General features: G+C 42.7%; 1 protein-coding gene across 4 annotated transcripts in view; it reads right to left on the bottom strand.

Annotated features, from left to right (window-relative positions):
* Nucleotides 1-12,050, bottom strand: part of AMFR (autocrine motility factor receptor) — a 33,877-nt gene that overhangs the window by 5,329 nt on the left and 16,498 nt on the right. For 2 of the 4 annotated variants that reach the window (XM_061468958.1, XM_061468957.1), the window contains exons 9-12: nucleotides 9,586-9,776; nucleotides 7,730-7,833; nucleotides 5,735-5,869; nucleotides 614-697 (exon numbers count right to left, since the gene is read on the bottom strand). In XM_061468958.1, the coding sequence (XP_061324942.1) occupies nucleotides 614-697; nucleotides 5,735-5,869; nucleotides 7,730-7,833; nucleotides 9,586-9,776 (514 nt within the window). Of the gene's footprint in view, nucleotides 1-561; nucleotides 698-3,142; nucleotides 4,769-5,734; nucleotides 5,870-7,729; nucleotides 7,834-9,585; nucleotides 9,777-12,050 lie in introns of those variants that run through there. The other 2 variants (XM_061468959.1, XM_061468956.1) reach the window with 2 other exon arrangements.

Raw genomic sequence — 12,050 nt, 5'->3', positions numbered from 1 at the left:
CTAGTTACAAAAGTAGACCGAGATCTTACTCTACTCACAGGCTAATTTTTTTCTCCCTGCCCCATTTTAGCTAGCACGTTCTGCTTAATAAAGCCCTTGATGAAGAACAGCAAAGCCCGTGATTGTGCTTTATGTGTAAAAAGGCTATTATCTCTTTGTCCTGTTTGTATACCACTTCATTCACACCAAAGCTCCCCATGTCTCCAAGTGCATCCACCTGAATACAAAAGAATTCTTACAACCAGAAGAGACTCCTTTTAAGACAAGTGTCTGGAGACATACAGAATGGGAATGGGAAGACGAAGGGGAAGAGCAATGCATCTTGTTCCTCATATTCACAGATGGGGCTGAGCAGATGTAAACACAGACGTGATCTTCTGTTCTTTCTATACCTTAAGAGCACTTTCCTTCCAAGGAAGAAAAAGAAAAGCCCACAGATAATTCTTTACAGGAGCTACACGCTGAAGTCTTACTTCAGTTGCCTGGCAGTGTTAATTCTGGTGTGAAATGCGCAGAAGGGCTGCCACCAACCTGATCTGGTACAGAACTAAATGCACTTACCTGTTCATGCAGCATCTAATTGTGCTTTTTGCCCATTTTTATGCCAAATTACCTGGGTGACAGTTTCAGTATCCTCCTGATCAGTAATACGCCATTCCACAGAACTGTTCAATGCAGGTCTAATGCTATCTGTACGCTGAAATGCAAACATCATGAGTTTAATACAGCGTGTGAAATGGCAAAACAAAAATGAGTTCTTCAAACACATTCAAACTCTGCCCTCTGCAACATCACGTGTTATGTTCAATTTAGAAACAGGTAAGTTAGCAGTAAACAGAATGCACTGTGTTGAAAGAGAATTCTCTCAGCTTCCCCACACACAGGCTCCAGGTAACAGTACTATCTGATGCACACAGAACCAGAATTTGATACTGTTAACAGAAACATTGTCCCCAGACTGCTTTACTGAAATCTGCTGTCACTAATTAAGAACAAGACATCATTTTGCTGACTACTTTCTTTGCAGAAAACCCTCCTAAGTGGTACAATTCAATTATCTGTCAGCAGAGAAATCAACTGGAAATGTTCTAAAGGCTCTGCACACAGGGTCACCAAGAAAAGCTGATTTAACTGAGCAAATATTTGTCTCTAGTCTAGTTAGGACATTTTCAATATAGTTTTGATAACATGACTGAATATACTGCATTTGCAGAGATTTAAACAAAGAAAAAACAAATCCTAAGGGTTTTTTTACTAGAATTTGGCACTATATAATGTGTTTTGAGACTGCATAGGGAAGCACTTCATGCATCCTAGGGTCCAATCACATCAGTCAGGGGAAAGCTATAGGGCATGGGTGATAGATTCCAACCTTCCTTCATCAAAAAAATACCCTGTTGTTGTAGTTTAACACCAGCTGGCAATTAAACCCCTCACAGCCCCTCACCCAGTCCCTCCCCAATGCGATGTGGGAGAGAACTGGAAGAATAAAAGAGAACTCATGGGTTGAGATAAAGACAGTTTAATAATTCAAATAGAATATAACAACAATAATGAATTGTAATGAAAACAACAGAAAGAAATAACACCCAAGAAAACCAAGCAATGCAAATGAAAAACAACTGCTCCCCACCTGCTGACCGATGCCCAGCCAGTTACCAAGCAGTAGACCCCGGCAGGCTTTCCCCCTAGTTTATACACTCAGCATGAATTCGTATGGCATGGAATATCTCTTGCGTCAGTTGGGATCAGCTATCCCAACTGTGTCCCCTCCAAGCTTCTTGTGGCCCCCGTCTCCCAGCCTCCCCACTGGCAGGGCACGAAGCAGCTGAAAAGTACATGACTGAGTGTAAGCACTAAGCAATAACTAAAGTATCAGTGTGCTACCAATGTTACTCTCACACTAAATCCAAAACACAGCACTCTACCAACTACTAGGGAAAAATTAACTCTACCCCAGCTGAAACCAAGACAATATCCACCCATTATTCTATACCATATTTGTCATGCCCAGATCCCACACCTTTCAATGCATCCCTATTAATCATGACCTCTTCTGTCTTTTGATAAATACGCACAGATAATCACATCCTTAATCTATAGGCCATCCCTCTAAAATGTCCACTGAGTTCATTTAATCCACAACTTGGGGCTCCATCTGTCGTAACAGTCCTTCAGGGCAGGACGATGGTGTGTGCTGTTGGATTCTTGCATGTTGAAGGCAGTTCCGACCCATCAAAATTCATTCTTCATTAATCTGGGTGATTCTTACTGTAATACTGTCAATATGGTATACAGCAACCACAGCAGTGATGGCATATGGTATTATACAGCAACTAACATCATACAAGTCAAATCATTGGTTATTCTCACTCAAAATCAGCCCCCCCTTGAGGTACACACTAGACTTCCCCATCCTCCCACATTACCCACCCAGGTCCTTGAGCAAAAGTAATCCCACGAGTGGGTTTGCCTGTGCCTGAGGCACTACAGGGGCTGTATCATCTTCTACAGCGTATAAAAGTATTGATAGGGCTGGGCCAGTCCTGTTGGCAGATCCTCTGGTGCTGACCAACCAGGTGGCCTTTGGTAAATGTGCATCCCAATGCCTGAAGGTCCCACTACCCATTGCTTTCACTGTAGTTTTTAACAGCCCATTGTACTGTTCAGTTTTCCCAGAGGCTGGTGCATGACAGGGGATGTGATATAACCACCAGATGCCATGCCTGACTCAGTTCTTTCTTGTCCATAGTCAAGTCTACCCCTGAATCACAAATTCATCTATATGTTGCATCACTTTCTTGGTAGCCTGAGGTGTCACAGGACACCAGACTGAAAATAATTCATTCTTATGTTGCCAATATAAATCCACATGAGCCACCTCAATCTTAGTAGCTTGATCCACCTGTTGGTTGTTCTGCTGTACCTCAGTGGCCCGACTCTTGGGTACACCATCTACATGGTGTACCTTTAGCACAAAGGCTTGTTGTTGCTTAGGGCCTCATTTGAAATTGTTCTTCTGGGTCACTTGCCAGAGAAGGCTTACAGTCAGACCGTAATTTGGGATGTGCATTCTCTAAAACCCCAAAAGGCCTTAGAAAGCCTGTTTCCCTTTCACTAGCTGGCAGAGAAATGGTTGTTATTAAGAAAAATACATTAGCAGTTATCAACAGCAGCATACCACTTGGCTGAGTAGCCCCACAACCAAAGGGTCCTTCAAGAGACTGGGCAAAGTAGACAGTGGCTTAAGTTCCTCCATCTCCAAGGCAGCTATACCACATTCCCACTGCTATCCTTCTGGGTCCTTGAAGTACCCCCTCCGAGACAGTCTATGCCAAGGATGCACAGAGCCTCTGGGCCTGTCACAGTTCAGTGCTTTTCCCACTCATTCTCACTTCAGCCTGCAATACAGTCACCTGTTGGGATTCCTGTCACTGTGCAATTACATCTAATACAGCTTTATACTCACTCCTGTGGGTCTGATGTGCCAGGCCATCTGATCCACACAGTCCAGTATACCCAAGTTGTCCCCTTCCTCCACCTGGCTGGAGGCAGGGCGCCCCTAATACTGGTAATAGTATTTGTTACTCCCTTCTTGTAAATACAAATCAGAAGATCCTTTATTAAGATCAGCCCTTCTCTGTCTGGGAAAGTGCCCACTGGAAACTGGAGAAGCAATTTTCCTGAAAGAACCCCCTTTTGCAATTGTTTTTTCTTGCAACTCACGTACCCGTGCCTCTAGGGTAGCAGTAGGTTTTCCATCCCACTTCCTCATATCCTCTCCATGGTCACGCAAGTAAAACCATAGGGCACCCCGTGGTGTGTACCCACTATATCCTCTCTCTTGCGCACACGGACCCTTGTTCTTAGTAGCCAAAATACTGGGCCGTATAGATGCTGAGAAGGATATATCCTCTCTGAGTCGCTGAAACTCACAGGACAGTTTCTCCAAAGCCAAGATGAGGGAGGAAGAGAGACCTGCTTCATAACGCCAGAGCCGGCCAGCCAATTCATCCACTGTTTGTCCCTCTCCATCCTTCCACATCATTACTGCCAACAAGTCGGCATATAATGATGGTATGCTCTGTACAAACTTCTGCCACATGTCTCGTGTGCACCTGACTTCATCCGGATCTTTGGATAACTTCTCATTGTCGTCATAAATCACCTCCAGCACAGCTAATTCCCTCAGGTACTGGATACCTCTTTCCACAGATGTCCACCTGACTGTGTGACATACATCTTCCTTGAATGGATACTGTTCCTTCACACTTGACAGAAGTCGGCTCCAGAGGCTGAAGACTTGTGCTCCTCTTCCAATCGATTTGTCAATGCCTCCTTTCCTAGAAAGGGATCCCAGCCGCCTGGCTTCCCTACCCTCTAATTTCACACTACTGGCTCCATTATCCCAGCATCGGAGCAGCCAGGTGAGAATGTGCTCACCTGGATGACGTCTGAAATCTTTTCGCAACTCACTCAGGGACAGGGATTGGGTGGTTACTGCCTTGTTCATGAGTTCTGTCTCTTCCTCCTCTTCCTTTTCTTTTTCCTCCTCCTCTTCCTCCTCTTCTTCTTGTGATGGCTCTGCTTTAGAGGAGCCTGTCCCACCCACTTCCTCCCCTACTAGATGAGCTAACTTTTGCTCCCAGTATTTCTTCTCATGTATAGGGACAACTGATACTGGCATAGTTTCGTTCCCTGGTTCAGCTGCACTGCCAGGCCTGGGGGATGGAGGAACTACAATGTCTGTTGAAGGGGTTGGAGCAGCCTGGAGGAGAAGGAGAAGGTGAAGGAGCGAGAGAAAGTGTTTCCCCTTCTTTCCCTCATTGATTGGCTCTCCAAAGCAATCATTAATAGTTTCTGAGAGACGGCTCTCAAAGTACAGAGATGATGGCAATGCTGAGTACAAATACCAGATTAGCCTCACAACTATTAATTTTTTCATGCTGTAAGCCAGTGTTACCTAGTACATCAACATGATGGCCTTAACCCAGCCCCAGAGGAAACAAACAGCATAAAAGGGACAAATACAGCAAGTAAGGACCTACGGAACTCTGAGCACAACAACTCTGAGAGCAAATAGATCAACACTGTGACCAGTGACTATTAAACTTATATAAAGAATTATCACATTTGTCTTAACACACTCTGGTCACATCTGTCATTATCTCAACCCTTTTGAGTCCCATGTTAGGCACCAAAAAGGACTGTCATGGTTTAACACCAGCTAGCATCTAGGCCCCACACAGCCACTCACTAACTATCCCCCAGCAGGATACAGAATTGTATCCTGTAGGGGACAGAACTGGAAAGGTAGAAGTAAGAAAACTTGTGGGTTGAGATGAGAACAGTTTAGTAATTGAACTAAAACAGTTGAATAATTTAAATAAAATATAATAACAATAACAATAATAAATCATATTAAATTGTCATATTAAAAAAAAAGAGAGAACACCCAGGAAAACCAAGCAATGCAAGGAACAGATGTGTACATCTCAGTCACATACCACTGAGATTCCGAGTCAGATGTTGCAAACAGAAATAGAACATACACTAGACTTCCAAAACTAGTTTGGTGCTTCTGACTGCAACATCTTCCTAAAGGTAAAATCTGAATAGCAATACCGCTTTAAGCTAAGCTTAAATCTTACCTCATTCCCCTCACTCATTATTAACAAGCTTAGTTCTGCGATAAGCAATGAAGTTATTGTAGGTGCAACGTCTTACAACTTACCTGTGTGGGGAAAGGTACCTGGATGCGCCCTTCTAGGATGTTGTCAGTGGTGATCTCTACTGAACGAGTTAGCTGCAGATCCTGTAGAATTACATGGTAAGGAACCTGAGGGAACATCTCCTGAATCTGATGGGCCTGGAGAAAGCAAGGTTTATACAGTGAGGACCAGCAGTAAACAAAAGTTAGCTGGTAAGTATCGCAACAGAAAGCCAAAAAAAAAAAAAACAGCTCAAAGATGCTGTTTATGATATGGTAATCCACACAAGAGAAAGAAAACCCATGCTGGCACTGATTTATAGGTCAATAATAACTCTAACAATGCCAATACCAAAACTGCAAATCCATAGAGACACATGATCCTAAAAATATAGATTTCTGAACAGTGTTGTAAATGCAAAATGGTTTCAAAAGCTTCCTAACCCTCTGACAGAATTTTTCATAAAGGTCTATACAAAATTCATGAGAGTGACTAAAAATCAGATCAACACCAAAAAAAAAATATATAAATAGTGGTATTTTCCTTTGTCCCAGGTGGATTCCAAAATGGTACTGGTAAGGACAAGTGGAATATGTTTTAAAAACCTATTCTGCCTACAAACTAGTTTAACAGGATCTGAAAGCTCAAGTAAACTCAACTGAGTTGTCAGGGAACTGTTATTAGTGAATTTCAAGTTACTTAAATAATACCCAAATTAAATAGGTAAAAGTAAGGGGAAGAGGGAAATTTAAACAATGAGGGCGGAAGGAGTTTTCAGAGCAAAGCAAAAAGTATGCATCAGCTGACAGTGAGTTCAAACACAAGCACAGCAAACCTAACTCTCCATTGTACCAGCTTCTGACCAAAACAACTGATACAGCATTTCAGCCTCTGGCTTTTCCCTCCAAATACTTCCCTAGTTTTTATTCAGTAACACAAAGGAGAGTTTCACTTATTTATTGTTAAAAATGTGTAACATTTGAATAGTTCACTAACCTGGGCCTTTCCATTAAAGAGGACATTTTAATGTAAGTTTCTCCTGTACTTTTAATAATACACAATGCTAATAAATCATTACTCATCTCTAACAAAAAAACATTTGTGTCACTGTGCCCACTAAAAGGAAAACTAAACTGACCTTAAATGGAGAGCTCCTGCATATTCACCTAGTAAATCATTTCCCAACATCTGACTGCTCCCTGCCTCAAACCTCCTATAAATTGTGGCCTTATCCTCCTCTTGAGGCTTCAACAGTGATAAAGGCTACAGGAGATATCTCACATCCAGAGATCTACTTTACTGAAATACTTCACTGAACATTTATTAACAGGCTATACTACACATTAGTTTTAAGAACTCAAAGGAAAGAGCACTTCTCAAACTAAACGAACCAAAAGCATTTCATGAGGTGATACCCTTTTCTTTTTGCACTACATTAGAGTATGAATTAAACAAACATGGGATTTGATGCTTGACACTCCTGTCTTCATCATGAATCAGCAATAGTTGGCTGTGCTAGAGAGATCTCCATCTCACACTGACAAGACATTCAAACAGAAACAGCTATCTTGGAGCTTAGTGCTATTAAATATAAATTAAAAAAAAATCAAGAGCTATAGAACAGGTCTGCTTAGTTACCACTTGACTAACAGCTAAATCCTGTGGTTACAGACTCACACCCTTTGCTACTACAAGTTGTGAGTGAAATACTGAAAAAAAAAGCTAAAGTTGCACTAGGCAAGTTGAGGAAAAAAGAGTCTACCTACCTACTCAGAAAGTGCACGTAATTTTTCTCCCTCATTTACCTACCTCCAGACCTGTTCTTTTATATTTGCACATTCGACACAAAATACAGCCCTAACCTCACAAAAATAAAGCTTCTCTCACACAAAACCTCCCAGCTTTCATGTACTATCTAAACACTGTTTTGACTTCTTTCCCCTTTTGTTCTCCATGAACCTCTTCCCTGAACAGCACAAACAGGAAGGTTGAGGTACAAACCAGTGAAGCATTCTTACCATAGCATTGAGCTGTGAGTTGCTGGCTTGTGTGATACCGAGGATGTTGGTTGTGTGCATCACTTCTACTGAAAAACTGGGCAGCCAGCTGGCAATTCGAGAGCCTAAGAAGAAGAAATCACCAGAAAGTCAAGCAAGAATCAAGCAGGCAAAGTATTTCTACATGTACGTGACGTAAGCCTTCATATTTCCACAAGGTAGATCAGGGAAGTTCTGCAGTGCAATCCATCCCTAAGGTCTCCCAAACATGGACAGCCACTGAGTTACTGATTCACTGGAGTAAATCACTAACTGCCAATGCTCTCTTCAAACACATGTCATAATGGCTTACCGATCTCAGGGACAGAAGAGGATCAAGGAAACAACACATCCTTTTCTTGTTTTAATGTTTCCATTAAAGGGAAAAATCAAACAAGCCAGAGCCAAATTCAGTTCTGGAATACATGAGTAACTCCAGCAATTTTACTGAAAAAAGGACAGCTTCTAAACAGGCTGAATCTCGTCCCAAAATGGGTCTGCTACACATGGCTGGTGTCACTGAGAAAATGTCACTACAAAGGGATGCAGCAACTGAACAAAAAGTGACTGACGCAATTGTCTGCTTAGGCTCAACACAGCAGGGCACGGGGCTAGCTCCCTCCTCCTTCTGTATTTCCATTTAAGTAAACACAGTTTGCTCTGTGACACTTCTCCTATCTCTACAGTAATTCTGGAGGTCTCCAAGTCACTCAAGAGCACTGAGGAGGACACCTACTAAAAAACAGTGGTAGCTTAAATTTAAATGTCCTTTGGAGACCTAAAGCACCCCGAAAGTGGGAGCTATGCAAGAAGCTATCTGCCAGCCTCAGCACACCTAGAAGTGTCTGTCCCTTCTCTGCCCGTTATTGTCCTCCCACAATCTTCAAAAACTGCAAAACCAGCACAGCTGAAGAAGGGGTCACTGTGTAAGTTTGCAGCATCACAGCAACACAGCATCATAGAATCCTTGAATGACTTAGGTCGGAAGGGACTTTCAAGCTCATCCAGTTCCACCCACATGCCACGGGCAGGGACAGGAGGGGGGTCTTCCCAGAGCACAATAGAGGGGGAGAATCTCTTCCCTCAACTTGCTGCTCACAGGGGGTCTCTGGGCTGCAAGTGCACACATGGGGAGCTTCTCATCAGCCAATACCTCAAAGTCCTTCTCCTCAGGTCTGCTCTCAATCCAGTCTCTGCTCAGCCTGTGTTTGCGCTTGGAATTACACCAACCCAGGTACAGGACCTTGCTCTTGGCCCTGTTGAACTTCATGAGGTTTGCTTTGGGAGCACTTATATCACTGAAAAAAAAAACTGTTCTAGCTACATGATTCCTTCTAGGAATAAGCTTCTGCACCTAACCAAGCATTGTAAGTTTCTTGCAAATTGAGTGGGAAATGGGAGTTTTGACAACCTCCCATTTAGCTAGGAGATACAGGAAAGATCAGCTTTAAGACTGCACCACAGAGTTTTTTTCCCTCTTTGACTGCCACTGATTAACTGCCACCTGGTAACAAAATAAGACACATGAATTTCCCATGCTGCTCATTAACATGACAGGCAATGAATAAATGCCAGTATTAAAGCTGCTAACCACAACAGATCAAGAAAAAAGGAGCATTTGTACAAAATCTTTCAACAAATCTTTGTAGCTCTGGACAACCTCGGATTTATATATCTGAGCTCTTGCAAAAGAACTGTAAGAAACATATACATATTTGACAAATGCAAGCAGAAGCATGGTTTGAGTTTCAACTAAAGCATGGACAGAATGACCTTCTACAAGAAGGCTGCTCCCTTCACTTATTTGCAGCACCACATGTCAAATATGCTTAGCTCACCGTCAAAGTGGAAGAAGTGATTGTGCTGGTTCAAGCGTGGTCTGCCTTCTGCTACTGCCACAGGGCCCAAGTTCTCATTCATATTTTCCCTTTGGTGATCCTCCCTCACATGATGGCTGTCAGTGATATTAAGAGACATTCTGCAGGTGGGGCAAGATGTATCTTGTTCCAGCCAGGACCGCAGGCACGAGCTGATAGGAAAACAGTAATAACACAAAGAGCTTCCAGCATTTTTCCAAGACAACAGTATCACAAGTACATCAAGCAGCTGTAGCAGATTCTGTAGAGAACATCAGCGTACAGACTGCTCAGAGATAATTTGTGAGGTACACCTGATGAGCCCCTGATGGCTCTGGCTTAGGTTTCTCATTTCTTTCAGAAAAACACAAAGTGTTCACTTTTTATAAGCAAGCATGCAGATTTATTACAAACTTAAAACACACTGAGTTTGTTGTCTCTTCAGCTCAGAACAAGCAAGTTTTGCCTGGAAAGGGAAACAAAGCTTTTCTCTCACCATCTCCAACTGAAAAAGGACAAAATCCAACTGGACAAATATTTAATATACACTAACACATTTTCATAGCAGTTCTCACAGTATGATCTGTCAATGGTACCCCCAAAGTTTTTCTAATGTCTTCTCAACACTATCAATACCCAAATCACTACCAAAGTAAGAACCACCTTGGGAACTCTCAGATTTATTAATACTAATGAGTGCTGTGCCATTACAATGCTTACTTAATTCTGAACATTTGCTGTCTTGCAGAAAGTGCAGGTTTAAACACCCAGAGCTGTGCCTACTTTTTGATTCACACTGATATGACCAAATTGTGGTATCTGTTGGCAAGTTAAACCTAATTTTAGTATGGAAGTACTGAATTTCACGGAACTGATCTCTTATTACAACACATATGTCCCACTCGCAGGGTAGGTTTTGTTCCAGCAGAAGGTCCCAAAACAGTTTAGAAAGGTGTAGAATCCCAGACTGGTTTGGGTTGGAAGGGACCTTAAGGCTCATCCAGTTCCAACCCCTGCCATGGGCAGGGACACCTTTCACCAGACCAGGCTGCTCCAAGCCCCGTCCAAGCTAGGCCTTGAACACTGCCAGGGATGGGGCAGCCACAGCTTCTCTGGGCAGCCTGTGCCAGGGCCTCACCACCTTCACAGAGAAGAACTTCTGCCAAATGTCTAATCTAAAACTACCCTCTTTCACTTTAAAACCATTCCCCCTTTTCCTGTCACTACATACTCTTACAAAAAAAGTCCCTCTCCAGATGTCTTTTAGAATCACAGGCTGCTCTGGGTTGGAAGGGACCTTCAAAGCTTATCTACTCCAACCCTGCTGCAATGAGCAGGGACATCTTGAACTAGATGAGGTTGTCCAGAACTACATCCAGCCTAGCCTTGAAGATATGAAAAAACGTCAAATACACTTGTAGCCTGGCCCTGAAGATATGCAACAAGATCAAATAAATTTGTTTCCCAAATTGTGTGTTTGCAAATAAAGGCACAGATCACAGGTTTAGGCTAATAGAACAAGGAAAAAGTCCTAATTGCAGGACTATTGCAAAGTCAAAGACACAAACAGTCCACACAGCTCCTGAAGCTGTAGCCTACAAACACACTGCCAAAGTGTTCTCCACGGCAGGGGGGTTGGAACTAGATGATCTTAAGGTCCTTTCCAACCCTAACTATTCTATGATTCTATGATATTTACATGGAGGGATATGCAGTGTTCAGAAATTACAACAATGCGTTTCCCAGAACCAAAGCACTACAGTAAAAATCTACCACCTTGGTCATCAGCACAGCTAGCACGTTAGCACTGCCAATGCTGTCCAACTTCATCTCCATCACCACAGCAAAATCACCTTGCACAGAGCAAAGTCAAACCTCTGCCAGAGCTGTACTCAAAAGGTCATCTGTGAAACACGCAGAGTGACACAAGCTACCACCATGCTGGTGCTGCTCAACGGCTCAACCATCAAGATGCTGGAAGGGGCACAGACCCCTATCAGGCTGCATCAGCACCAAGCCCTAAATGCTTGCAGTAAGCCAGCCGTGGTTATGCCCATTTTGTGCCACACAGGCAGAACGGCTTGGTTGCCTGAAGCCTCTCAGTAGGATAACTAACAGGCCAAGGATGGCAACACCTCAGAGCAATAACTCTTTTGAAATTGACTGCTTCCTGAAAGAGAAAGGAAAGAGTTTTAACACAGCCTAAGATATTCAGACACCTACTCCCATTAAAATTCCTTAAAATTAAGGCACAGAATAGATCACAACAATGTGAATTTTCCCTACCATCTTCTCTTCTATGCCAAATAAATGGCCATGATAAAGCATGCCATGTAATTAAGCCTGTTTGCAAAATCACCAGGTTTTTATGAGATAAACCATTCTTAGGTTGTAAAAAGATTATTAATTGCATCTGGTTTTATATGCACACGTAAGTCATCCACTGG

The sequence above is a fragment of the Pezoporus flaviventris genome, unplaced genomic scaffold, assembly GCF_033815535.1.
Source record: "Pezoporus flaviventris isolate CSIRO_AGI_PZ_B2104156 unplaced genomic scaffold, CSIRO_AGI_Pfla_v1 ptg000054l, whole genome shotgun sequence".
Classification (NCBI taxonomy): domain Eukaryota; kingdom Metazoa; phylum Chordata; class Aves; order Psittaciformes; family Psittacidae; genus Pezoporus; species Pezoporus flaviventris.
This window is presented reverse-complemented; position numbering and strand designations above follow the sequence as displayed.